Source organism: Corythoichthys intestinalis, chromosome 7 (genome assembly GCF_030265065.1).
Source record: "Corythoichthys intestinalis isolate RoL2023-P3 chromosome 7, ASM3026506v1, whole genome shotgun sequence".
Classification (NCBI taxonomy): domain Eukaryota; kingdom Metazoa; phylum Chordata; class Actinopteri; order Syngnathiformes; family Syngnathidae; genus Corythoichthys; species Corythoichthys intestinalis.
In genome coordinates this window covers 44,647,458-44,674,057 of record NC_080401.1, presented here as the reverse complement: position 1 = coordinate 44,674,057, position 26,600 = coordinate 44,647,458, and the positions used below count along the sequence as shown (strand labels likewise).

The 26,600-nt window shown below is 39.1% G+C and overlaps 1 protein-coding gene across 5 annotated transcripts in view; it reads left to right on the top strand.

Annotated features, from left to right (window-relative positions):
• The window catches only part of sbno2b (strawberry notch homolog 2b), a 147,224-nt gene that overhangs the window by 86,997 nt on the left and 33,627 nt on the right, over nt 1–26,600 (top strand). For 2 of the 5 annotated variants that reach the window (XM_057842271.1, XM_057842274.1), the window contains exons 5-20: nt 2,870–3,052; nt 6,672–6,758; nt 9,809–9,914; nt 9,999–10,159; nt 10,250–10,383; nt 15,645–15,735; nt 15,838–15,981; nt 16,088–16,205; nt 20,294–20,399; nt 22,100–22,253; nt 22,324–22,500; nt 22,682–22,779; nt 22,990–23,072; nt 25,568–25,753; nt 25,832–25,953; nt 26,029–26,160. In XM_057842271.1, coding sequence (XP_057698254.1) covers nt 2,870–3,052; nt 6,672–6,758; nt 9,809–9,914; nt 9,999–10,159; nt 10,250–10,383; nt 15,645–15,735; nt 15,838–15,981; nt 16,088–16,205; nt 20,294–20,399; nt 22,100–22,253; nt 22,324–22,500; nt 22,682–22,779; nt 22,990–23,072; nt 25,568–25,753; nt 25,832–25,953; nt 26,029–26,160 — 2,082 coding nt within the window. Of the gene's footprint in view, nt 1–2,869; nt 3,053–6,671; nt 6,759–9,808; nt 9,915–9,998; nt 10,160–10,249; nt 10,384–15,644; nt 15,736–15,837; nt 15,982–16,087; nt 16,206–20,293; nt 20,400–22,099; nt 22,254–22,323; nt 22,501–22,681; nt 22,780–22,989; nt 23,073–25,567; nt 25,954–26,028; nt 26,161–26,600 lie in introns of all 5 variants that reach the window. The other 3 variants (XM_057842270.1, XM_057842275.1, XM_057842272.1) reach the window with 2 other exon arrangements.

The following is a 26,600-nucleotide window of genomic DNA, read 5'->3' as shown; positions in this document are numbered from 1 at the left end:
GCATATTGTTTAAAAGGAGTCACGATGATACCCGTAGGCTTCATGGAATCTAAAGATCAACCTTGTAATTTTGACTGCCATAGTAAAATGTAGGACACTACTTTACTCCAAGCATAACCTTTTAAAATCTGCTTTTATACACGTTCTCATTGTCATTTCCCAGAGCCGTATGGTGAAGCTCGAAAGATCTTTTAACTTTGTAGTCACTGGTGTAATTAACTTTTTCACATGAGTAAGCGTCATACAATTGTAAAGTGGTAATTAGTTCAAATCAAACCAAATGAATGTATAAATCACAGTATCGCTATTACAGCTCTATTATTTTTCAATATTTGGATTTTTTAAATTTCTTTTAGCACCGACTATTTTTTAATGAACATGTAAAATATTTGGTGCATTGGTAAATTCAAAAAGGGAACAGATGTTTGCCAATAGCCATGCTAGTTAGCGTTCTGCCATTGAAGGAAGTCTATTGCATATTTTTAAACAGATTGTAGACAACCTACTCTCATAGCTATTGCAAGGCAGTGTTTTAGTAATACTAGTATATTAGCTTTATTAGCTTTTCTGGAACAAGTTACCTGAAGGTCTGAAGTATGTTCAAACTGTTAGCTCCTTTAACTCAGGGCTAAAAACGCTTTTGTTTAGCACTGCATATCCATAACTGTCTATATATTTCAGTCTATTTGCTTTCTATTCCTCTTGTGCTTATGTCCATTGCTGATTTCAGTTATTATTAGTAGTAGTAGTAATAGTATTTGTTTTGTTTTTTTTAATTTATTTTTTTAGGGCTGTCAAAATTATCGCGTTAACGGGCGGTAATTAATTTTTTAAATCTATCACGTTAGAATGTTTGAAGCAATTAACGCACATGTCCTGCTCAAACAGACTAAAATGACAGCACAGTGCAATGCCAACTTGTTACTTGTGTTTTTTGGAGTTTTGTCGCCCTCTGCTGGCGCTTGGGTGCGACTGATTTTATGGGCTTAAGCACCCATGAGCATTGTGTAATTATTGACATCAACAATGGCGGGCTACTAGTTTATTTTTTGATTGAAAATTTTACAAATTTTATTAAAACGAAAACATGAAGAGGGGTTTTAATATAACATTCCTATAACTTGTACTAACATTTATCTTTTAAGAACTACAAGTCTTTCTATCCATGGATCGCTTTAACAGAATGTTAATAATGTTAATGCCATCTTGTTGATTTATTGTTATAATAAACAAATACAGTACTTATGTACCGTATGTTGAATGTATATATCCATCTTGTCTTATCTTTCCATTCCAACAATAATTTACAGAAAAATATGGCATATTTTATAGAAGGTTTGAATTGCGATTAATTACGATTAATTACAATTAATTTTTAAGCTGTAATTAACTCAATTAAAAATTGTAATTGTTTGACAGCCCAAATTTTTTTAATTATTGCTTTTTTTTTTTTTTTTTTCTATCCGTGATTAAATGTGATTTTTATGTATAATTTTATTTCCTATTTCGATTGTCTTTGTTTTTACGTTCTATTGGTTTTAGGGCTGTCAAAATTATCTCGTTATAGGGCGGTAATTAATTTTTAAAATTAATTACGTTAAAATATTTGACGCAGTTAACGCACCAATGCCCCGCTCAAACAGATTAAAATGACAGCACAGTGAAATGTGTACTTGTGTTTTTCGGAGTTTTGGCGCCCTCTGCTGGCGCTTGGGTGCGACTGATTTTATAGGCTTCAGCACCCATGAGCATTGTGTAAGTTATTATTGACATCAACAATGGCGGGCTACTAGTTTTTTTGTTTGATTGAAAATTTTACAAATTTTATTAAAACGAAAACATGAAGAGGGGTTTTAATATAAAATTTCTATAACTTGTACTAACATTTATCTTTTAAGAACTACAAGTCTTTCTATCCATGGATCACTTTAACAGAATGTTAATAATGGTAATGCCATCTTGTTGATTTATTGTTATAATAAAGAAATACAGTACTTATGTACCGTATGTTGAATGGATATATCCATCTTGTGTCTTATCTTTCCATTCCAACAATAATTTACAGAAAAATATAGCATATTTTATAGATGGTTTGAATTGCGATTAATTGCGATTAATTACGATTAATTAATTTTTAAGCTGTAATTAACTCGATTAAAATTTTTAATCATTTGGCACCCCTAATTGATTTTAATGTGATTTTTATGATCTTCATATGATGTAAAGCACTTTGAATCGCTATGTGTTGAATTGTGCTATATAAATAAATTTGCCGTGCCTATTGCTGGCAGTGTTTTAGTAATATATGAGCTTTAGTCACGAAGTCTGGGTGAATGAATGAAAACACATGTGAAGTTAATCCTTTGATGTTTTCTGACTATACACATGATTGTTTCAAATCCAAATTTTACAATTTTGATGCATATTTTTCAGGAAAATGTTTCACTCAAAAGTATTCTAATTTTAGGGTGTGTAATTGGAGGTCTCACTGTGTCCGTTTTTGTTTGCTTGTTGTTCTCTGCATGGAGCTCACCATGTTCCCCTTGCTTCATTACCTAATCCGTATCTGGTCACATCAATTTTTATAATTCCCCTAGGACAGAGGTTGGTGGGGGTGGGGTGCCTGTGGTAGCCTACTTAAAGTGCATGGCATGCTAATGGCTTAGACGGAATATGAATAAAGGGGCTAGGCAGCCATGGCTAAAATGACACAAGCCTTCTCTTTGAGAGACATAAATGATGAGGCTGAACTAACATTTTATGTTGTTGACTTTAATGACAAAAGGTGATTTAACGTCAGTTAATCAATGACACCTTTAGCTTTGACCCCTCAAGTAGACTTTAAATCACGACTCTTTTGCCTCCACAGGATCTGTCCTGCATCGATGACCTCTCCACCAATTCCTTGTTCTCCTCTCCGACCGACTCGCTCTCAGAGTATGCTGACGCCCAGTCCTTCATCAGCACTGACCACCTGGACACGGTGCCCACACTCTGGGATGTCAGCACAAGTAACACCGGCATCACTACACCAGCACAGAGCCAGCTGGAGGTCAGTAGGCACAAATAAATACACACATTATAAATTGATACATACATATTACTAACGCTTATATCGTACCATAATTATAAGTTTACATATGCAAGTGTGTAGTAGGATTAATGCTGAACAGGTTATAAATCACATGACCAATAGTAAATTACGTATCCTATAAATTCTTTATATTGTCAATTTTAATAGTATATAATAAAAATACACAGTCGTCAGCTGGACAGTGCTGATACTCCTTAAATCAATGATGCAGAATGGTGACCAGCAAACCCAGTGTTTGATAAATCACCACACAGCACCAAAATATGGTTTATAAATAAAAAAGTTAATTAAAATGTTATCGAAAAATTATGAGGTGGTGAACACACCAATACAGACAAGAGAAATATGTAATAATTAATCACATTTTTCATTTTTTGGTAACTTTTCCCCAACTAATACCGTATTGGCCCGAATGTAAGACGGTGTTTTTTGCATTGAAATAAGATTGAAAAAGAGGGGGACGTCTTATATTCGCGGTCTAGACATTATACCCATTCACGACGCTAGATGACGCCAGATATCATTGAAGCGATGTTCTGTCATGACAGATCTCAGCGGTCTAGACATTATACCCATTGACGACGCTAGATGGCGCCAGATATCATTGAAGCGATGTTCTGTCATGACATCTCAGCTACTCTCAAGTTTGCATTATTTTATTGCAATGTTTTTCCTTATTCAGATTTGTTTCAAGACTACAGTTACAGTTAGACTTCACTTTGATAGTTAATGCAGTTATTGCATTTTTTTTTTGTTTTATCACAATAGATTGGCTTATTTACATTTCAAAAACCAGAAGCCATTTACGAATGTGATTGTGCTTTAGTTTACATATTTAAATGTTCAGATATTAAGATTTGAATGAGGCAAAATAACATGCTTTTTCTCTCAAATATATTGTTATAATCATTTGTTTCAAATCTACTGTAATTGTTTTCTGTATAAAAATTAATTTGGTGTTCAAAAAGTATTTTTTCAAATGTGAGTCTTGAAAAAAGAGGCGGTTGTCTTATAATCAGGGCCGTCTTATATTTGGGCCAATAAGGTAATTAAAAATTGTGGCATCTAATTATCATGATTTATACTGTGCTGGCCAAAAGTATTGGCACCCCTGCAATTCTGTCAGATAATGCTCAGTTTCTCCCAGAAAAGGATTGCAATTGCAAATGCTTTGTTAGTAATATATTCATAGACTTTGCTTGCAATGAAAAAAACACAAAAGTGAAAGGGGAAAAAAATTATATCAGTATCATTTTACACAAAACTCCCAAAATGGCCCGGACAAAAGTATTGGCACCCTTTGAAAAATCATGTGATGGTTCTCTAATTTGTGTAATTAACAGCACCTGTTACTTACATGTGGTACATAACAGGTGGTGGCAATAACTAAATCATGTGCAGCCAGTTAAAATGGATAAAAGTTGACTCAACTTCTGTCCTGTGTCCTTGTGTGTACCACATTGAGCATGGAAAAAAGAAAGAAGACCAAAGAACTGTCTGAGGACTTGAGAAGCAAAATTGTGAGGAAGCATGGGCAATCTCAAGGCTACAAGTCCATCTTCAAAGACTTAAATGTTCCTGTGTCTACCGTGCGCAGTGTCATCAATATGTGTAAGCCCATGGCACTGTGGCTAACCTCCCTAGATGTGGACGGAAAAGAAAAATTGATAAAAGATTTTAACGAAAGATTGTACGGATGGTGGATAAACAACCTAGACTTACATCCAAACAAGGTCAAGTTCCTGCAGTTCGAGGGTACAACCGCGGTTGTTCGCAGTTATTTTGTCTAAAGGTTGTGCTACCAAGTACTAGGCTGAGGGTGCCAATACATTTGTCCCGCCCATTTTTGGAGTTCAGTGGAAAATGATCATGATATAATTTTTTTTTCATTCTCTTTTGTGTTTTTTCATTGCAACCAAAATAAATGAAGATATTACTACCAAAGCATTTGTAATGGCGTACCGCACGCAGGCTATTTTTAGACCGTGACGTCGCATCGTAAAGCGGAAGTAAAGCCGAAGTGGGACATTATAGACCCGCCCTCGCATAGATCCAACGTAATTAGTGCTACTTTTCTCCGGTAATCTTTCAGAAACGAACATGCCGATCACGCATTGCTTTTTTGGAACTTGTAGAAACGACTCTAGACATTACGACACATGAAGGATGTTTTCTTCATACGTTTCCGGAAAACAAAAACTCGGGAGGAAAAAATGTGAAGACCGAATCAACTTGCGCGGACTTTAACACCAGCTTGGCGAATCCATTCTCGTTTCATATGCAGTAAACATTATGTTGGGTTGGCATGGTCTTTCAGAGGATAGAGAGGTAAGCCATTTTTATATTTTTAACTTATTTTTTTAGCTTAACGTTGTGCCGTACTGATTCTGTCTGACAATGAATGACCTGAAAAGAATTACAATGGTATCTGACTGCCACTGTTACCGTTTAGTAAGGGGGAAGTGTAAATAAATTATAGGATTAAGATGTGTTATCAATGAAAAAATTAAAAGTGTTCGTTGGCTGTCACTGAGTAGCATTTGCGATCGCTACACAAAGCTAACTAAATTACCCCCAAGAACGGTAAGAGATGTAGGACAACCAGAGGATATATAAGAAAGACAGGGCTGATGGTAAAGGATAGCTTGTTGAAACAGGAGAATGTCATTGTCAGCCGCGTCAATAAAAAAAGCTAAAGCTATGCTTAGGTCAGCTCGTTTTTTTCATCTTTTTCAGCCTTCGACACTAAAGCCATCTCTTTAACTGAACATTTTTATGTTCTTCCACATCTTTACCAGTCAATTTGGCACCAGGCACATCATTTTCGGAGAGAATTGGTAGGTTTAGCTCAGTAAACATCTCCTTCGTACACGATTTCCATTCATTTCCTATTAGGGACAAACGGTGGCTTGTCCCTACTTAGCAACAGTAGCTAATGTCATGAATATGAATTAGCGAAAGTGACGTGTTGCTTGCGGTACGCCATTGCAATCATTTTCTGGTAGAAAATGAGCATTACCTGACCGAATTGGAGGGGTGCCAATACTTTTGGCCAGCACTGTACATATATTTTTGCCTGTACTGTCCAGCTGCTTGAACAGACATAAAAGTAAATCTGAATAGTTTGTGATTGTATTTTTTTCCCCATATTTCCCAGAATTATGTAGAGTCGGGGTTACTTACTGATCAGATTGTTGCACATAGTGATATAAGTGCTCAAAGCTGGACATTTTGCAACAGCTATAAAATTATTAATATGGGGGTGATTTGGTCATCTGGCCATCTCCTGATGTCCTTAAAAAAATGCATAGTTGATACTAAATTTGAGCTAAACATTTTATTCTTTTTGAACATGTCATATTCCATGATTTTTAGCTTCAGATGCAACACAACATGAGGCCTTCATTTTTTTCTTATATTTTTTCATTTCTTATTGCTGCTACTAACCTGTTAAACACAAAATTATCAATTTTGCCGACTGAACTCCATGAGTATCCTCGAACATGTTTTTTTTTTTTTAATTCTGTTTTCCCATCTATTTGAATTTGTTTCTTTATTTGATATTTTTTGTTGACAGCTGAAAGGTTCCAGCAGGTTTCAGGGCTTGGCCAGTTTGGATGATATAACCGCTATAATCAGCACTCCACCTTTAGGAGGATTTCAGGTAGCTGCACCAATCCAATGTAACGTTTAACTAACGCTGTCTTTGGCTGTTTGTAACGCCATGAGTGGTTGCTCTCATAAATGTATGCGCATGCGAATAAAATGTTGGTCACACTATAAATCGTTTTACTTGAGTACACAATTGCCAGCCTAACATCACTATCAGCCGATTTTCGTCTTTTTGTCAGTGGCCAACAGACTTGCATTCATTATTATTTTATTCATACTCTCTGTATTATCACAGATGATGTAAACATTGCATACAAACTGCAATTGCACAGAGACAGCCACAACTACAAAACAGAATTGGGGACACTGGAAAGGAACATTACTGTGCCTTGTAAGAATAAAGCTGAAATATTATTCAAATAATTATTTGAAATCTAAAGTAATTAACGAGGGGGAATAATATTTATTTTATAAGTAAATATTTTAGACTTATTCCAGCCGTTTTTTTATTTTTGTTTTTGCTTACAGGGTCTTAATTATATTACAACTTTACTCTTGTATCTATTTTTTTGTCTATACATAACGTAATTTTTGGACTATGAAGCACACCTGACTAAGCTGCACCGCCCAAACTCTTAACCACACTGTAGCAGTCCATCCTTTTTAAATCAAAACAAAGTCAAAACACCCAAGGCTAGCCTTAGGCTAGGTTCATACTGCAGATCTTAATGCATGAATCCGATTTTTTCTTTTGTACTGGGTTGAAGCATCGGACGGAGGTTTCCTAGGTAATAAAGTCTTCTGAGTGCTGGTGGAAAATTGCTACTCAAACGCGAGCTACATGCCCTCTTATCATGACCAACAGTGGGTGTCCATCCTTTTAAAATTGTTCTTTTGTCGCGCCATATATCATCAGATAAAGTCCGGTTCTTCTATAAAATCCCCATAGTTCTTGATGAAGTCTGACAAAGCTTCTGGCAAGCTTTGTCTGTGCTAGTCTAGCAGCTGAGAGCCATGTCATTGCAAAATTTGGATATTTACTCTTTAATATCCATCCATCCATCATCTTCCGCTTGCTCCGGGGTCGGGTCACGGGGCCAGCAGCTTTAACAGGGAAGCCCAGACTTCCCTCTCCCCAGCCACTTCAACCAGCTCCTCCGGCGGGATCCCAAGGCGTTCCCAGGCCAGCCGAGAGACATAGTCTCTCCAGCGTGTCCTGGGTCGTCCCCGGAGCCTCCCGCCGGTGGGACGTGCCCGGAACACCTCTCCGGGGAGGAGTCCTGGAGGCATCCGAACCAGATGCCTGAGCCACCTCAGCTGGCTCCTCTCAACTCGGAGGAGTAGCGGCTCAACGCAGAGTCCCTTCCGGATGAACGAGCTTCTCACCCTATCTCTAAGGGAGAGCACTCCCTTACACTCCCTTAGCACACTCTGCGAAGGAAACTCATCTTGGCCGCTTGTATCCAGGATCTTGTTCTTTCGGTCACGACCCACAGCTCGTGACCATAGGTGAGAGTAGGAACGTAGATCGACTGGTAAATCGAGAGCTTTGCCTTTCGGCTCAGCTCCGCCTGTCGATCTCTCGCTCCCTCCTACCCTCACTCGTGAACAAGACCCCAAGATACTTGAACTCCTCCACTTGGGGCAGGATCTCATCCCCGACCCGGAGAGGGCACGCCAGCCTTTTCCGACTGAGGACCATGGTCTCTGATTTGGAGGTGCTGATCTTCATCCCAACCGCTTCATACTTGGCCGCGAACCGTTCCAGTGAGAGTTGGAGGTCACGGCTTGATGAAGCCAACAGCACCACATCCTCTGCAAAAAGCAGAGATTCAATGCTGAGGTCACCAAACCGGACCCCCTCAACGCTTCAGCTGCACCTAGAAATTCTGTCCATAAAAGTTATGAACAGAATCGGTGACAAAGGGCAGCCTTGGCGGAGTCCAACCCTCATTGGGAACGAATTCGACTTACTGCCGGCAATGCGGACCAAACTCTGACACCGGTCGTATAAGGACCGAACAGCCCGCACCAAGGGGCTCGGTACCCCGTACTCCCGGAGCACCCCCCACAGGACTCCCCGAGGCACACGGTCGAACGCCTTCTCCAGATCCACAAAACACATGTAGACTGGTTGGGCGAACTCCCATGCACCCTCGAGGACCCTGCAGAGGGTGTAGAGCTGTTCCACTGTTCCACGGCCGGGACGAAAACCACACTGCTCCTCCTGAATCTGAAATTCGACTTCCTGACGGACCCTCCTCTCCAGCACCCCTGAATAGACTTTTCCGGGGAGGCTGAGGAGTGTGATCCCTCTATAATTGGAACACACCCTCCGGTCCCCCTTCTTAAAAAGGGGAACCACCACCCCGGTCTGCCAATCCAGAGGCACTGTCCCCGATGTCCACGCGATGTTGTAGAGGCGTGTCAGCCACGACAGCCCCACAACATCCAGAGCCTTTAGGAACTCGGGGCGGATCTCATCGACCCCTGGGGCCTTGCCACTGAGGAGCTTTCCAACCACCTCAGTGACTTCAACCCCAAAAATCGGAAAAGCCACCTCGGAGTCCCCAGACTCTGCTTCCTCAAAGGAAGGCGTGCCGGTGGAATACTCTTTAATATAATATGACTATTTATCCATGTTTAGACTTAAATGACCTTTCGGTAGGGGCAGCAAGAATCTTCTCTTGACAACAAGTCGGAATGTAAATAAAGTTAACTAATTTTCTCACAGAGTCTGAAGCTAACTCGGTTGCAAATTTTGCCTTTTTTTAGTTTGCTTTTTCAGTGTATCACATACATGACAAGAAATACCAAATACGGCATTACAATGTACTGTCATGAATGGCTTCAACTACTGAGACCTTAGCAAGCATATTGAACATCTGAATTTTTTTCTTCTTCCCCCTTTTATCTGGTTTAACTCCTATTTCCCTTGAATAAAAAGTCCTACTTTTTCCAGTGAATCTCTTAACTGTGCTATGCTTACTTGTCTGGCTACTAACATTCCTTTTTTTCTAAAATCATCTAGGCTAAAACCTGAACGGCATGTAGCGCTGCATTTAAGTAGCTTCTGCTGAATGTTGCATTTGGTGTTGCCAGACTCAGAGAGCCCAGTCACCCCCAGAGGAGGAGGAGGAAGCAGAGGAAGAGGATTCAGAGGAACTGGGCCATGTCGACACGTATGCTGAGTACAGACCATCCAAATGTAGGTCACTAGACAGAACGGCAAAATGTTGCCATAAACTCAATTCAAACTGACAAAATGCATTTTTTTCTTCGTCCTCTTCAGCTACTATTGGAATTTCCCATCCCGACATAGTGGTGGAAACCAACACGTTGTCTAGTGTCCCCCCTCCGGACATCACATACACTCTGTCTATACCCGAATCCACCATTAACAGCGGCCTGCTGTCCGCCCTGCAGCTAGAAGCCATCATCTACGCCTGTCAGGTACACACATGCACAAACATCTACCCGCAGTCATTTCCTTTCACACGGAGCAACGAGTGACCTGTTTCTCTCCGTTTTTTGTATGGCCAGCAACACGAAGTTATCCTACAGAACAACCAACGAGCAGGGTTCCTGATTGGGGATGGGGCCGGTGTGGGAAAGGGACGTACTGTTGCAGGAATCATTCTGGAAAACTACCTTAAGGGAAGGAAAAAATCACTATGGTGAGTAAGCACTCCCTGATGAGGTTTATTAACAGTGTTGGACTACTTAGAAATAATGAGTGTAGATTGGCAGGACATTTGTGTGTAACAGAGGTGAGCAATTAACTTTCCCCTTGAGGCCACTTGTGTGTTGATGTACTGTGGGATGCTATAATTGGGAAATACGAACCTTGTGCAATTAAGTAGTTTATGCAGTTGCTACGGTAAGTAAGAATAGCATTTAATTGTTCTTCTTGTAACTAAATTACTGGCATAATGAACCAAGGTATATGAAGTAAATGATATATATATATATAGATTAGGCATGTGCCAGTATGAGATTCTTAAGCAAAAGTACCGCGGTTTCACGGTATCACGGTATTGCAGTTATACCTCTAAAATGTGTTATTTTGTGTTATAAAAAATAATTTTTTTCAATTGAACAGGATTTTTTCGCAACATATTTGCAAATTGGAACATCAAAATGAATATAATGTTAAAATTAAAAAATAAATAACTGAAATATTTTAATTGAAATAAATAGAACTTGTAGAATAAACCCACAGCCACTGCTCAAGTTGCTCAACATTAGAACAAGAACCCTTGGTAATATATGATCAAATTGATTTTATGTAAAACACATATCTCTACTACTGTGAATATTAACTTGTTGAATATTAATGGAGAGCGACACTAAGAGTGTGTATGACTTGTATCATTATTTACACATTATACACTCCCACCCACCCTCTCCCAACACAGAAAGTCGGCAGAAAGAAAAAACACCACAGGCGGCTGTATTATGAAAATGTTATTTTGAACAGATGTTTACAATGGTGGAAGACTCAACAAAAGTAGGCTAATGGTCGAGAGGAAACTAGTTAGCCATCTTGGCATGTGAACTAGCCATGTTATCTGCCTCATTAACAAGCTTACGTTACAGTATTTGTTTTACGATCGCTAGACACACTTCACACGCTGGAGCTCTCGTAGCCGGTGGAAAACGTTCATGACAGCGTTTACTTACCATAAATTTGTGTAAAGTGACGGATGATGGTCACGAAAATGGGAAATGATCTTAGAAGTATTGTCTACACCTTGGCTGTCCTTCCTCCTCAAAGCCACAGTCATCTGTTCCTTTTCGGTAGCCGAAATGCTCCAATACCGACGACTTTTTTGAATGGATTTTGAAAAAGCTTAGGTGCAGTTTGGACAGCAACAGCAGTGTCACCGACGGAGCAAAAACCCGAGGGATTGGGTGAGCGCTGCCTCTGCAAGCCATTTCTTGCTGCATTTTTGGGACATAAAACAATAGCTACCGTATTTTTCGGACTATAAGTCACAGTTTTTTTCAGTTTGGCTAGGGGTGCGATTTATACTATGGAGCGTCTTATGTGTGAAATTAATAACACATTATTATTGGTTTTCACATGTTATTTTGGTATTTTGGAGAGACACTGATAACTTGGTAAACTTGTTAGCATGTTCTCTATGCTATAGTTATCTGAATACTCTTAATAGCTAAGTTACGTCAACATACGAGCCACGTTCACATTTCGTTGTTCACGCATCATGTAACATTATCATACTGTTCACTTATTCATCATTGTTGTTCTCTATTGTATTTTTATTTTAAATAGCCTTTCAAGATGACATATCTGTTCTATGTGCTGGATTCTATCAAATAAATTTCCCCCAAAAATGGGACTTATACTCCAGTGCGACTTATATGTTTTTTTTTTCCTTTTCATTGCGCATTTTTTGGGCTGGTGCGACTTATAGTCCGAAAAATACGGTAAAACCGGACTACGGTATAACGGAAAATTTTAGTGGTTTTAAAAGCGTGACATTTTCATACCACGGTAAACCTTAAAGCAGTAATGTGAAGTAAGGTTGGCCAACCATGTTTTTGAATAATATCAATGGCTAAACAGTTATAAGCATATTTTCGTTATTTTTTTTTAACGCAACCCTTCCAGATTCTTTGTTTAACCCATAGCAACACCCTTGACAACGAAGATGCTTTTCTTCGGCAATCTTCGGAAATCTTCGGAAATTACGTCACACCGGGAAGTGCAAGGGAAGTGCGCCATAGAACAGTATTGTTTGTTGCATTGCGTCTCGGTAAGATGCCACGGCGGTGTGTGGCGATGTTTTGTTCTCACTCAAACGAAAAGTTGTATGAGTGGCCAAAGGATTGCAGGGCACGTAAATGGACATCTTTTGTTCGCACTAAGCGAATGAATTTCACGCCATCATCGAGTAGTGTTCTCTGCTGCAAACACTTCGAAGATGCCTGTTTCCTTAACCGGTCTGCTTATGATCAAGGATTTGCCAAAAAGTAAGTGTGATTTTTGGATAGATGACTGATGACTTTGTCAAAGCAGAGCTGCCAACTGTTGTGGAACGAACAGTATAAGCTAGCGACGTTAGCCGAAAGTTAACTCGTGGCAATCCCCGATCATAGTGGTTGTTGCGTTTGCTAGGTTAAATGTGTTTTAAATTGTGCGTCATCTACGATCTTGTCCAAAAGGGTTAATCCACTGTCAATCGGGAAACGGGTGTGGATGTGCATAGAAACGGGTCGGCGTCGCGGTAATTCACGGTCACGTTGCATTAAGAGACACGCACCGCCGGTGAGTTTGTGCACAATTATTTGTATTTGTATTATGTATTTCCACCTTCATGCTTCAAGCATTGCATTGCATTTGTACGGTTCGCCGTTTCTTTCACGGTGATCGCTTGATAGCCTTCTAGTTTGTGTTTGTCCGCTTCGCGAGAGCCGCTGACAGGTGACAGGTGTTGCTTTTAATGTCTGGCAGCGAATCAGCGAGCGCGCAGGTCACGCAGTGAATCATGGGAAATGTTGTCTCGGGACAACACTGAAGTGGTGCTTTGTAATCTGTTCGCTTGTGTGAAAAAAACTACATTTCCTCACGCCATTAGACGCCACTTCCTCCTGAGAGCCCCGAGCCGTGTTGTACTGATTAGCTCCATGTGTTAAAAAAAAAAAAAAGTTGTCGGCACGTCGTGTGTTCGATACATTTGTAAACAAAAAGCTCATAACAAGACACTATGCACAATCCGTTTAAGAGACGCTGGAGTAGTAGGAGGCGAGGAGGAGATCAGCGAAAAGCAAAACTTCGCGGTCGAATGTGGCGGCAGTCCGCTATTATTTTGTTTTCTTATTGTTGCCACAATAAAATGGAGAAAGCCATCAACGACTCATCTCCTTCTCCCCCCCGCCAACGTTTTTATATTATTATTTTATATGCACGAGAGCTGCCGGATCTGCCAAAATGAACATGAAGTCTGACTATTATTTTTTTTAACAATGTCATCAGATAGACAAAAACATAAAATTATGTGCAAATGCCTGCATCTTCAAATCATGAAAATAATAACAGCCTATATCTTACCAATCTTGTAATCTCGATGGGTCTTGTATCCATTCCATGTCAGGTAGTCTAGGCACATTAGCCACGTTTACATGCTGACTTTTTTTCATACCGATTCAAATCATTCCGAATGGAAATTTCACATCAGCTGTTTACATGTCACTTCATCTATTCCGATCCAGGGTTTACATGCGTCTGCTTTTATTCCGAAAGGACGTTTGACAACTGCCGTCTGACATGCGCAGATTAATCAAAACAAAGCGTCACGTTGCAAAACATGGAGATTGATCGTCAAATCAGCTGCTGTTCTAACTTTTCGAGTGGAAAAAAAACTTCAGAATGACACGCCGTTCATTTAAAAAGTTGTGTGGGTGCGCAGTGCGTGTGCTTGGAAGCCATGTTGCATGTGACGTTACTTACGTCACAAAGTGACGTCACCACGTCAGTACGGAGCATGCGCAGAAAGAACGCAGCCAGACACCATTCCGCTTCCCTGTTTACATGATATAATTTTACTTCTAATCGGTTTGGGAAAAGGAATATTCCACCCCTGTGAATCGGAATGAAATTCCATTCGGTTTGGGCCTGTTCATTCCGAATGAGGTGTTTATATGGAACACATTTATTCGGTTTGAACAAATATTCCGATTGAAATTGGAATATTTGGCTCCATGTAAACGTGGCAATTGTTTGCATCCTGATTAGCGTCTGGCTAATACATGTTAGGACCAACATAAAATTCCAACCTCCTCTTCTTCCTCCAACTCTTCAAAAACTTGGATCTCCTCCCTTGCGCTTGATCTATCGCTTATATCGCTGTTTGAATCATTGTTTGAAGGGCTTTGTATGGCGGCCGTATGTATGGAGCTGCCATCGCTGTTCCCGGTGTGACGTATCACTTCCGGGTTCGTCCCCTTTCAGGCTCAAACTTGGGAAACGCGGCTATTTTGTCAAATATACAACATATAAATATTTTTTTCATGCTTTATTTGTTGGACAATGTTTAATTTAATTGTGACCCTATTTGGCATGTTATGAAATTACTTCACATTACTGCTTTAAAACCGGCAACCGACACATGCCTAAAATAGATAGATATATAACACTTCAGTAACTTGGGTTTGAACCCACACGATCACTCTGGCAGCTAACTTCAGTCGTCAGCACACTAAAGTTCTCAAGGAGTGAAGCAGCACTTCCTCCAACTGGTCTTCAGTAGGTCAGTAATCCACATCTCAACTACCAAGATGGTGTGGGTTTGAATTACACTTGAAAGGAGAGAGAACAAGGACAGGAGTGCAGTGACATCACCACCACCACCATCAGAACCGATTACATATACGGATCATAGTGTAAAAAATGGCAATATTAAATTCATTTCTACTGTGATTTTCAGTAAAAAAATACATCTTTGAAAAAATCAACCGTAAAACTTCCTGAAGCACTTTTACCATTTTTATGTGTATTCTAGGATTTTTATAATAAGATTGAACAATCATAATTCAGTGCAAGTGATGGCGATAAATATTTAATCCATTTGAATTGAGGGGGCTGTTAATGAAACTATATGTTCATATATTGCATTAAAGGGATGACCGCTTGTCCTGTCCAATTGTACCCCAAAATGTATTTTTTTGAGAATTTGTTGTATTTTGCTTGTCGTGAAATCTCAAAAGACTATCTGTGACTAAGCGTAATGCCATCCTAATTGTAGCCTTTACATGCAGTGCAGGATGTGAGCTCATCTCTCAGTCAGCCCCAGTTTTTGGTCGGCCAAAATAAGATTCATGCACACGGGCAAAATCACCTGATTTGCATTTGCTTGTCCGTGTTCTGTCCAGCTGTGTACACCGAATGACTAATCCTTACTGTTCCTGCCCGCAGGTTCAGCATATCCAATGACCTGAAATTTGATGCAGAACGAGATCTCAAAGACATAGATGCACCCACTATTCCTGTGCATGCCTTAAACAAAGTAAGTGCAGGTGTTAATGAAGAAAGCCGTTCTTTCTTAGCGGTCATGCGGAAAATGGAAAGAAGCAAAGCTACCGTGGGTGACCGTGTGACTGTGTTGCAGATTAAGTATGGAGACACAGCTACCTCAGAAGGAGTCCTCTTTGCGACCTACTCTGCGCTGATTGGCGAAAGCCAAGCGGGAGGGCAGCACCGCACGCGGATTAAGCAGATCCTGGACTGGTGCAAGCCGGATTTTGACGGAGTTGTATCCTTTCATTTTCCAGATGACGCACACATTCCTCCTTCTCTAGTGCTCTGTGCGCCCCCCTTTCCCTTAGTTGTTTGCCCTTGACCTGCATTCTCCAACTCAGATTATTTTTGATGAATGCCACAAAGCCAAGAATGCTACGTCGACAAAGATGGGCAAGGCAGTGCTTGATCTGCAAAACAAGCTGCCGCGGGCCAGAGTGGTGTATGCCAGTGCCACAGGTACATATACGATATACCTAGTAGGACCTCCAATGTGGGACGCGATACATTCCGTCATCCTGCTTGAGGACTGCCAGGGAACGATCACATTTCATTACCATTGTTTCCAATTGATGAATTACCCATCTGAACTGGGAGGCCGGGTAGTTATCAATCACTTTCATTCACTGTCTAATGCAGCAATTTTGTCAACTTTCAATTCACTGCATAAATAAGTGAAAGTAAACCTCTGCATTTAAAAATAAATGGAAGCAAAACTTCAACTTCTTAGTCCATTCTCACTTCATGAGGACATGAGACTATTTTTTGGTAAAAAAAACAAAAAAAACAAAAAACACATAGCCCCATAAAGACATTTTGGTATAGTGCGGCCAACATGAACCACAATGGGATGTCCACATATGTGGATGCCATGTCCTGATTATATTTTAAAAAACATATATATATGGCGGAAAACACTGAGGTGACTTTAAGTTCTGCCCTGAGACCCCCAATTTGGCCAAATTTCTTTAAATTGTCCAATGCATGTGTGATACATCATTGGAAAGTTTAAAATCTCAATTTTCTGGGGGGAAGAAAAATTTTGAACAGGAGGGCATTTAAAAAAAAAAATTAAACAACAGAACCTTAACTGGAGGCGAGAGCACGTGAGAGCAGAATTAAAGACGCCATGATTTTAATGAGATATTATTGCATAGTTGCCTTGTTTTGATCCAAAAACTCCATGTTGCATGTATCATCGAGTGTCAAAACGCGGATATAAATGGCCACAGCCGGATTTTTGGGGGCTTTCATGGGTGAAACATGGTCATATAACATATATAAGAGTCGCGATTCAAAAATCGCAGACATCAAGGAGTGGTCGAGATGTTTTTTTCATATATTTACCCTTTTAAACGTTTTTTTTTTTTTCTTCTTCTTCTTTCTTTGTTTGGATCGATTATCATCTAAAATATTGGGGAAAATGCGACGGTAAAATAAAAAATACAATTAAGCAATAGTTATGAGGTAGATATCCGTGACTTTTTTACAGACGCCAATTTTTTCATTGTGATGTAATTTGTTTAAAAATTTAAAATATGCCAGTGAACAATTTTTAAAGTCGTTTTTTTTTTTTTTTTTTTTTTTTTTTTTTAACTAAATATTAGACATCGATTAATGATTCTAAGCTAAAAATGACAGACATTTCGAATAATAAATATGATTACTTACCTTCTTTTTATGGCTAGGTCGAAACAAAAGCGGTTGTGCGACGTCTGTAAATGGGGGTTTCCAGGGTAAAACGGACAAATTAAAAATAATTTGGGGGCTTAATGCGCTATGAATCTGCTATGGCAGCATAAAGACATATTGTTCTATCAAACACAACAGTTGTTTTGGCTTAAAATACAGCAGTTTATTTTAAAGAGGGGTGCAAGGGCAGAAACTGCTTTTTCAGTCTTGTCTGTGTTTTCTGCCATGTATTTGTTCATTATGATTTTAACATAATTTTTTAATGAATAATTACAATTAATAATTAATACAATGTTAATAAAAACAACATGCATAAAAATTAAAATGATTAAAAACAAATATATTCTTGTTATAGCCCCCAAAAATACGATTTTTATTTAATTTTTAATTTTCATGGTATTTAACTTATTGCCTTCCATTGACAAGGATAGATTTATGATTAATTTGAATTGGGAAGACTAACTTGAATGGTCATCTTTCAGTGCCATTGACGGCAGCAGTCATTCACTGCCAGCCTCTAACAATCAAAATGGATTGGGCATCTCGCACGGTCAGTTGGAGCCAATGGGTCAAATGAGTGTGGCCAATAAAGGGTTAAAGGAACAGCGTTTTAATGATATTTATCTGAAAGAGAGTTGCTCAGCATATTAAGATATATAAATCGCAATTTTCTTAGATGTCTGATAATGGAGGAAATTATTTTAAACAACAAAAATGACACACTTAAGAACACCACCATAATTTGACATCAGTGATACCCACCTACACACTCTTGATAGACTTGAGCACAGGTGGAATGGGTATTAAAGGGAACCTCTGACTTAAAGACTTGTAGTTTCTAATCAGCCACAATTGTTTTCTTTTACTAAAATATGTTCGTAGAAACACATAAAATACTGCCATTGATTCAAAAATGTATAATATTTAGTATATATTTTGACCTACTGAGGGTGCCATGTTTTATGCGGGCATTGAACACTCAGGGTGATGACATAGTTTGTTACTCACTAGACGAACAGTATTGGTCTTCTGCAATTCCTTCTATGCGGTGAGACGTCCAACACATGGGCACATCAGTTAAAAGCGGCGAGTACTTACTATTTGTGTTTTTATTGAGTCATTACCTTTTCATTGCCTCAAAATACTTTTTGTGTGTTTCCCTTTCATACTTTTAAGCATTGTGTTTTCTCTTGGGGGACGGGTCACGATAAGCGTTTGCTTTTTTCCCGTCTTCCATTGTCTGTCATCGTCTTTTTTCAGGCAAATTATTCCATAGTCTGTGTCAGTGTTTCACCTTTCTGGCCAAACTATCCCACACTCTGTAACTGTCAATGATTCTGATTACAATAAATTCATTCATTCATTCTCGTGGTAGCTGTAAAGCAGATTGTTGATATGTTGACCACATTAGTCACGTAGCGTATTTAAACCACCCTTGTTTGATATTACTATGTTTAAATATTTTTAAGGCATCTTTAGTAAGTTCTGTCTGTATGCATCTAAACAAAACAAGCTGAAAGCGCACGGAAGTACCGTATTGGCCTGAATATAAGACGGCCCTGATTATAAGACGACCCCCTCTTTATTAAGACTCAAGTTTGAACAAAAGACTTTTTGAACACCAAATTCATTTTTATACAGAAAATAATTACAGTACATCTGAAACAAATGATTATAACAATATATTTGAGAGAAAAAGCATGTTATTTTGCCTCATTCAAATCTTAATATCTGAACATTTAAATATGTAAACTAAACTTCAATCACATTCATAAATGAATGGCTTCTGGTTTTTGAAATGTAAATAAACCAATCTATTGTGATAAAACAACAAAATTGCAATAACTGGATTAACCATCAAAGTGAAGTCTAACTGTAAATGTAGTCTTGAAACAAGTCTGAATAAGGAAAAACATTGCAATAAAATAATGCAAACTGGTTAAACTAAAAAGAGTAGCTGAGATCTGCCATGACAGAACATCGCTTCAATGATATCTGGCGCCATCTAGCGTCGTGAATGGGGAGAGTAGCTGGGATCTGTTATGACAGAACACCGCTTCAATGATATCTGGCGCCATCTAGCATCATGAATGGGTATAATGTCTAGACCGCGAATATAAGACGACCCCCTCTTTTTCAGTGTTATTTCAATGCAAAAAACATAGTGTTATATCCGGGCCAATACGGTACTTTGGGTGTCAAATTCGCCTCTTGAAGGCACATTTTGGCAGAACTCTCGTTTCGTCTCATCCTGTCTTTCCTGTTCATTTTTCTTTTGCTGCTCGTTTTGTGAAATATCGACAGTGCTGTGATGCTCATTAAGGTTCCTCTCGGGTTCAAATTGAAAGGGTTGAACAGATGACATGTTTATGTCGCGAGAGTCATACTCTGGAAGCCCGGCAGCGTAACAATGTGACGTCACCGCCCTGGGACGTCAACAGCAATGGCGACCTACTAGTTAAACTAATTTTACAAATTGTATAAAAATGAAAACATCAAGAGGGGTCTTCATATCAAATTATTATAACTCATGATAACGTTTTTCTTCTAAGAACTACAAGTCTTTCTCTCCGTGGATCCCTTTAATGACGTCATGAGGAACGGCAAGAAATCTGGGATACTCACTTGATTGGCTAAAACAGTTGCAGCATTGATAAAAATGTCTGCCCGCACTAAATGCCAACAACTTCCTTGGAATACTGGCTTTTATTTACGTCTTAATCCACTATTACGCTTTAGAAAAATGTTTCCTCCCCCTGGTTGCCTGTCCTTTTAAGTCACGCCGGTTTTCTTTAGAGGCTCAACCGGTACAACTCAATGCAAATAAACTTTTGGTGTACTTTCTGGACATCCAGGTGCCTCTGAGCCAAAGAACATGATCTACATGAGCCGCCTTGGTATCTGGGGTGAGGGCACGCCCTTCAGGGCCTTCGATGACTTCCTGCACGCCATCGAGAAGAGGTTTGCGGCATTTGATACTTTAGAAATGACTCATAAATCATGAGGGTTTCCTGTTCTTGTATGAGGCAGAATATTTCCCCATATAGTGGCTAATGCGAGGGTGTTATTCAATTTAGTCAACATGACTTTTCTTGTTGGGGGGGGGGGGGGGGGTCAATGTGTGTGTAAGGTTCGACTCACTGCTGTCATTTGATTGATCGATCTCTCACCTCCACAGGTGTTGCTAATTTTGTGTTTTGGGTAACCACCAGGTTCAAATGGGCATGTGTGATATAGCATCTTTTCACTCAGAATATTTAGTCTTTTGACTTGATGAGAAAATAACAGATTAAAAGATTCATTGTGCATGTAGCTATTCCTCAATAAACTGTAGGTTTTTTTGTAGGTTTTAGGTTTAGTTGTTGATTTGTAATTTTTGGAGAGGATAAAGAATATTTGCCTACGAATATTATTTAGTGCTGCAACGATTACTCTTATTAACTTGTGTAATTCGATTGGAAAAAAAGATTCAAATTAAATTTTGCAGCTTAGAGTATTCGTTTAATTATTTTTTGGGGGTTGTAATGGTTTGCTTTGAAAGTGTTTGCATTTAGTTTTATTGATTTGGGTGGATACACTGCCCTGTAGTGGCATCAGTGAATATGACAAAACTCATTTCAATTGGCTGAATCCAGCTGCGCCCTGTTAAGACCAACATAAACTACGTTTTTGTTTGAGCAAATGTTTTTTTTATGCATTCGTAATTTATTTTATAGGTATATTTAGCCTTTTTTGTGGGAATATGTGTTTTTTTTAAAAAAAAGTTAAGCTAGCGTAATTTTGATATGTAAGTTAGCCATTTGTTCTTTTGTTGTACTTACATCACTTATTTATTTTTTTATACTGTTTGAGGCTCAGCTCAGGTATTTTTTTATGTTCCTCATACGATTACCCAATTATTCGAACTAACTAGTTCATCGATTAATCAAGTACTAATATAATTGATAGCTGCAGCCCTAATATTGTTGTTTGCTCACATGTGTTGCTGTGCCATTTGTGTTCAAATATACCTTCAGAGTTGTAATACCACAATATTGACACTATTAGTTAATGTTTTGATATTGTTTTGCCATAGACTTCATAACCTATTGACATGACATGGGAAACGGAGACCGATCCGTAGGGGGCGTATTTTCAAAAACTTCAAATTCAAGTAATTGTCAAGGCGAAGCAAAAAAGAAACCGCACGACAGCTCATTTCTTAAAACAAGTTCAAAATGAAATATGACCACCTGTTCCCTCTACTGACTAACTAGGAACCTCCAAACAACCATAAATCCGCAGTCATTTAGTGTAATTAATCAGCCCTGAGAACAAAAAAAAAAATCACAGATCGGGCTCTGAAGATCAATGCGTATACATCCCGGGACTATACCTACCAAATTTCATTGTGACCCGTCCATGAATAAATAACGAGGATAGCCGTTTTATTGTCCCAAGAAGAAGAACAATTTAAGCAAGAATTTGAAACCACGCTCCGGGCGGTCTAAAAAAGTAAGGGAGAAGTTGTTTTTAAAAAAAAAAACAAAAAAAAAAACTGTCAACTCAGTCACATCTTCACCACTGTGATATGAACTTCCAGTTTGACTATGTCAATTGAAGAGAATGTACACATTTTTCAAATGTGTTGACATGCACCTATATATCCCTTTCATCCACAGAGGGGTTGGTGCCATGGAGATTGTTGCCATGGATATGAAAGTGAGCGGGATGTACATAGCCAGGCAGCTGAGTTTCTCAGGGGTGTCATTCCGGATTGAAGAGATCGGATTGGACAGCGACTTCAAGCTGGTCTACAATAAAGCCGCCAAATTGGTGAGTGTGATTCACAATTCAGCATCACCGACACGTGGAAATTGAAATAACAGTATCCCTTCCTTTTCAGTGGGCGGAGGCACTGCAGGTCTTCATGCGTGCCGCCGACGAGCTGGGCCTGGTTAGCAGGAAGTCCCTGTGGGGCCAGTTCTGGTCGTCACACCAGCGTTTTTTCAAATACCTCTGTATCGCTGCCAAGGTCCGCTGCCTGGTGGAGTTGGCTAAGAAAGAGCTGGAGGCAGGAAAGGTCAGCACAAATCGCTGGAAAACTGAGTCATCAACTTTGCACGCAATGTGGAAATGACCAGGCGGAGAGGCAGACTGGAGATAATTTCACATATTGGCGCTGGAAATGAAAGCATGTTTTTCCATTGTTTTCTTCTGATAAGCATAGGTGGTAACATTTCATTTGTTACTTCCTGTTACAGTGTATTGTCATTGGCCTGCAGTCTACCGGGGAGTCACGCACTAGAGAAGTTTTAGATGAGAATGACGGCCATCTTGACAGATTCGTCTCTGCCGCTGAGTGAGTGAGCCTGTACAATTTGCTTTTGAGACGTCTTTGTGTGATTATGTGTGGGTGTCACCAGCTTCTCACCCTTAAGCACATTGTGTTCAAATTCAGGATATTAAATCACACATTGCACGTTCATCTGCCTACGAGCATCTGTCAAACAAGGAATGTATCTTGAGCTACTTTGTGAGAGCCCGAACAGCTTTGCTTTCTTCCCTTCAGGGGAGTTTTCCAGTCCCTTGTTACCAAACACTTCCCTTCTGAGAAGCAGCGGCGGGAGAAAGCACCCGGGGTCAAAAGAAAACGTGAGTTTAAGCTTTGTGTGGTAGAGCAAAAAAAAAATTTAATAATGGAATCTCCAAAAGTAGATGGTCATAAATGTGTTCAATAAAAGACAATACAAAAGGAGTGCAAATTAAAATAATGCAGTGTTTGTTGAACTTTGAAGTTGCTGCTTTATCTACGTAACATTTCTGGACATACCGTTCGTTATAAGTCAAGTGATTGTTTTTGATAAGTTAAAAACTAACACAGAGGCTGACATGACCCGAAATGTGATGTCATTAAAAATTTATTATCTATTAATAATAATAATTATGTATATGGCGGAAAACACTCAAGTGACTTGAAGTTCCGCTCTGAGACCCCCTATTTGGCCAACTTTCAAAATTGTCCGATATGCATGTGTGATACATCATTGGAAAGCTTAAAATCTCAATTTTCTGGGGGAAGAAAAATTTTGAACGGGTGGGCATTTAAAAAAAAAAAAAGTTTTTTTAAACAGCAAAATCCGATCTGGAGGTGAGAGCACACAAGAGCAGAATTACAGACGCCATGACTTTAACGAGATACTATCGCGTACTTACCTCGTTTCGATCCAAAAACTCGTCAAGACACGGCTGTGAATGGCCACAGCTGGATTTTTTGGGGATTTTATGGGTGAAACATGGTAATATAACAAGGGTCGCGATGCAGAAATTGCAGACATCGAGGAGTGGTCGAGATTTTCTTTTTCATATATTTACCCTTTTAAACCTTTTTTCCAATTTTTTTTTTTTTTTGACCGATTATTTATCATCTAACATATCAGAAAAAATGCGACAGTAACAAAAAAAATACAATTAAGCGTTAGTTATGAGGTAGATATCCGCGACCTTTTTACAGACATCATTTTTTTCATTGTGACATAATTTGTTTAAAAGTTTAAAATATGTGAGTGAATAATTTTTTTAAGTCGTTTTGTTTTTTTAAACGAAATATGAGACATCAATGAATGATTCTAAGCTAAAAACGACAGACATTTTGAATAATAAATATAAATAATTACCTTCGTTTTATGGCTGGGTTGAAACAAAAGCGGTTGCGCGACGTCTGTAAACAGGGATTTTCAGGGTAAAACGGACAAATTAAAAATAGTTTGGGGGCTTAATGTTCCATGAATCTGCTATAGCAGCATATAGACGTATTGTTCTATCAAACACGAGTTGTTATGGCTTAAAATACAGTAGTTTCTGAGGAGTGCAGTGAGCAGCGAGAAGAGTGCAAGAGCAGAAACTGCTTTTTCAGTCTTGTCTGTGTTTTCCGCCTTATGTTAATATGAATAAGGCGGAAAACGGAAAACACAGACAAGACTGAAAAAGCAGTTTCTGCTCTTGCACTCCTCTTTAAAAGAAATTGCTGTATTTTAAGGCAAAACAACTGTTGTATTTGATAGAACAATATGTCTATATGCTGCCATAGCAGATTCATGGGGCATTAAGCCCCCGAACTATTTTTAATTTGCCCGTTTTACCCTGAAAACCGCCATTTACAGATGTCGCGCAACCGCTTTTGTTTCAACCCAGCCATAAAACGAAGGTAGTTAAATATATTCATTATTCAATATGTCTGTCATTTTTAGCTTATTATCATTAATTGTTGTCTAATCTTTCGTTTAAAAAAAAAAAAAAAGATTAAAAAAATCATTCACTCGCATATTGTAAACTTTTAAACAAATTACGTCACAATGAAAAAAGTCGCGTCTGTAAAAAAGTCACGGATGTTTACCTCATAACTATCGCTTAATTGTATTTATTTTTGTTTCTGTCGCATTTTTTCCAATATGTTAGATGATAAATAATCGATCAAAATAAAGAAAAATTGGAAAAAAGGTTTAAAAGGGTAAATATATGGAAAAGAACATCTCAAACACACCTCGATGTCTGCGATTTCTGCATCACAAACCTTGTTTTATTACCATGTTTCACCCATAATATCCCCAAAAAATCCAGCTGTGGCACTTGACACTCAGTGATACATGCTACATGGAGATTTTGGATCGAATCAAGGTAAGTACGCGATAATATCTCATTTAAGTCATGGCGTCTGTAATTCTGCTCTCGCGTGCTCTCACCTCCAGGTAGGGTTTGCTGTTTTAAAAAAAAAAGTTTTTTTTAAATGCCCTCCTGTTCAAAATTTTTCTTCCCCCAGAAAATTGAGATTTTAAGCTTTCCAATGATGTATCACACATGCATATCGGACAATTTTGAAAGTTGGCTGAATTGGGGGTCTCAGAGCGGAACTTCAAATCACCTGAGTGTTTTCCGCCATAAATAACATGATAAATTTACCTGTCAATGACAATAATAGAAATCTAGTTCATTTAAACTGGGTGTGAGTGCTCATATTTCAGTGCCATTGAGAGTTCTATCCTAGTCAAAATTGGTTGGATGTCATCAGTGGCTGACAATGAGTTAAATCAGTGCCCTATAAAGGGTTAAAAGTGTTGCCCTTTGTAACCCCTCATTGATGTAATCGACAGGTAAGCCTCGAGCTCGCCATCCCAAAGTACCCAAGCACTCGGTGGACAGCGGCGGTATCATTAGCATTAACAGCGATGACAGCAGCACTGACTCTGATGGCATGGACACCGATTCCAACTCCTCGCCTGACTCGCTGCTAGACAACGATGATGTAATCTTTGTCAACCATACCAACTGCCACACTGGTAAGTGTTGTTGTCATTATTGTCATGGTGAAGTGACACCCAGCACTGTGTCTGACATTCTCTCATGTGGATATTCAGTCCGAATTGAGGAGATGAAACAGGATCTTTTGAACAAGATAGCAGAACTTGGAAAAGAACTACCTCTCAACACACTTGACGAGCTCATTGATAAGTTTGGAGGGCCTGATAAAGTCTCTGAGGTGTGAGCAAGAAACGTGCAGTAGGTTTTGAAAGAACTTGAGCATATTAAACATTTTTCTTCCACTGCCAAACAGATGACTGGGCGTAAGGGTCGTGTGGTGCGACGTCCTGACGGTAGCGTCCGTTACGAGTCACGCGCTGAGCAGGGTCTTACCATCGACCACATCAACATCAAGGAGAAAGACCGCTTTATGAGTGGAGAGAAGGTCAGTTTCAGCTTTTGCACTTATTATTGGAATTTGCTTGATAGGGAATAGTATCCCTCAGTGTTGTTTTCGTCAACAATGACGATGAATATAATATTTTGTCGATGAACAATTTTTTTCATGACGATGACGGGCTGAAAACGTGGCTTGGAAGACTAGAACATAACGAGACGAATGTTAGTTTCAGCTTACAAGATAAAAATGCAGCAGTTTCTGTCATATGTTTAAAATGCGTGGCATTTTCATATTGTACGTGGAGTGCGTCAGCTTGCATCGTTGCAGTGTTTGGGTCATGTCACTCATGTGAGATGCTGCGCCACTCCCTCACTCTCCTTACCGGAATTTAGGATGTGTTACAAGCTAGGCTACGCTCCATCTTGCTTGTTTGGAAACACATGGTAAGATTTGTTCTCTTTTTTGGCAAGAGAGAATATGCAATG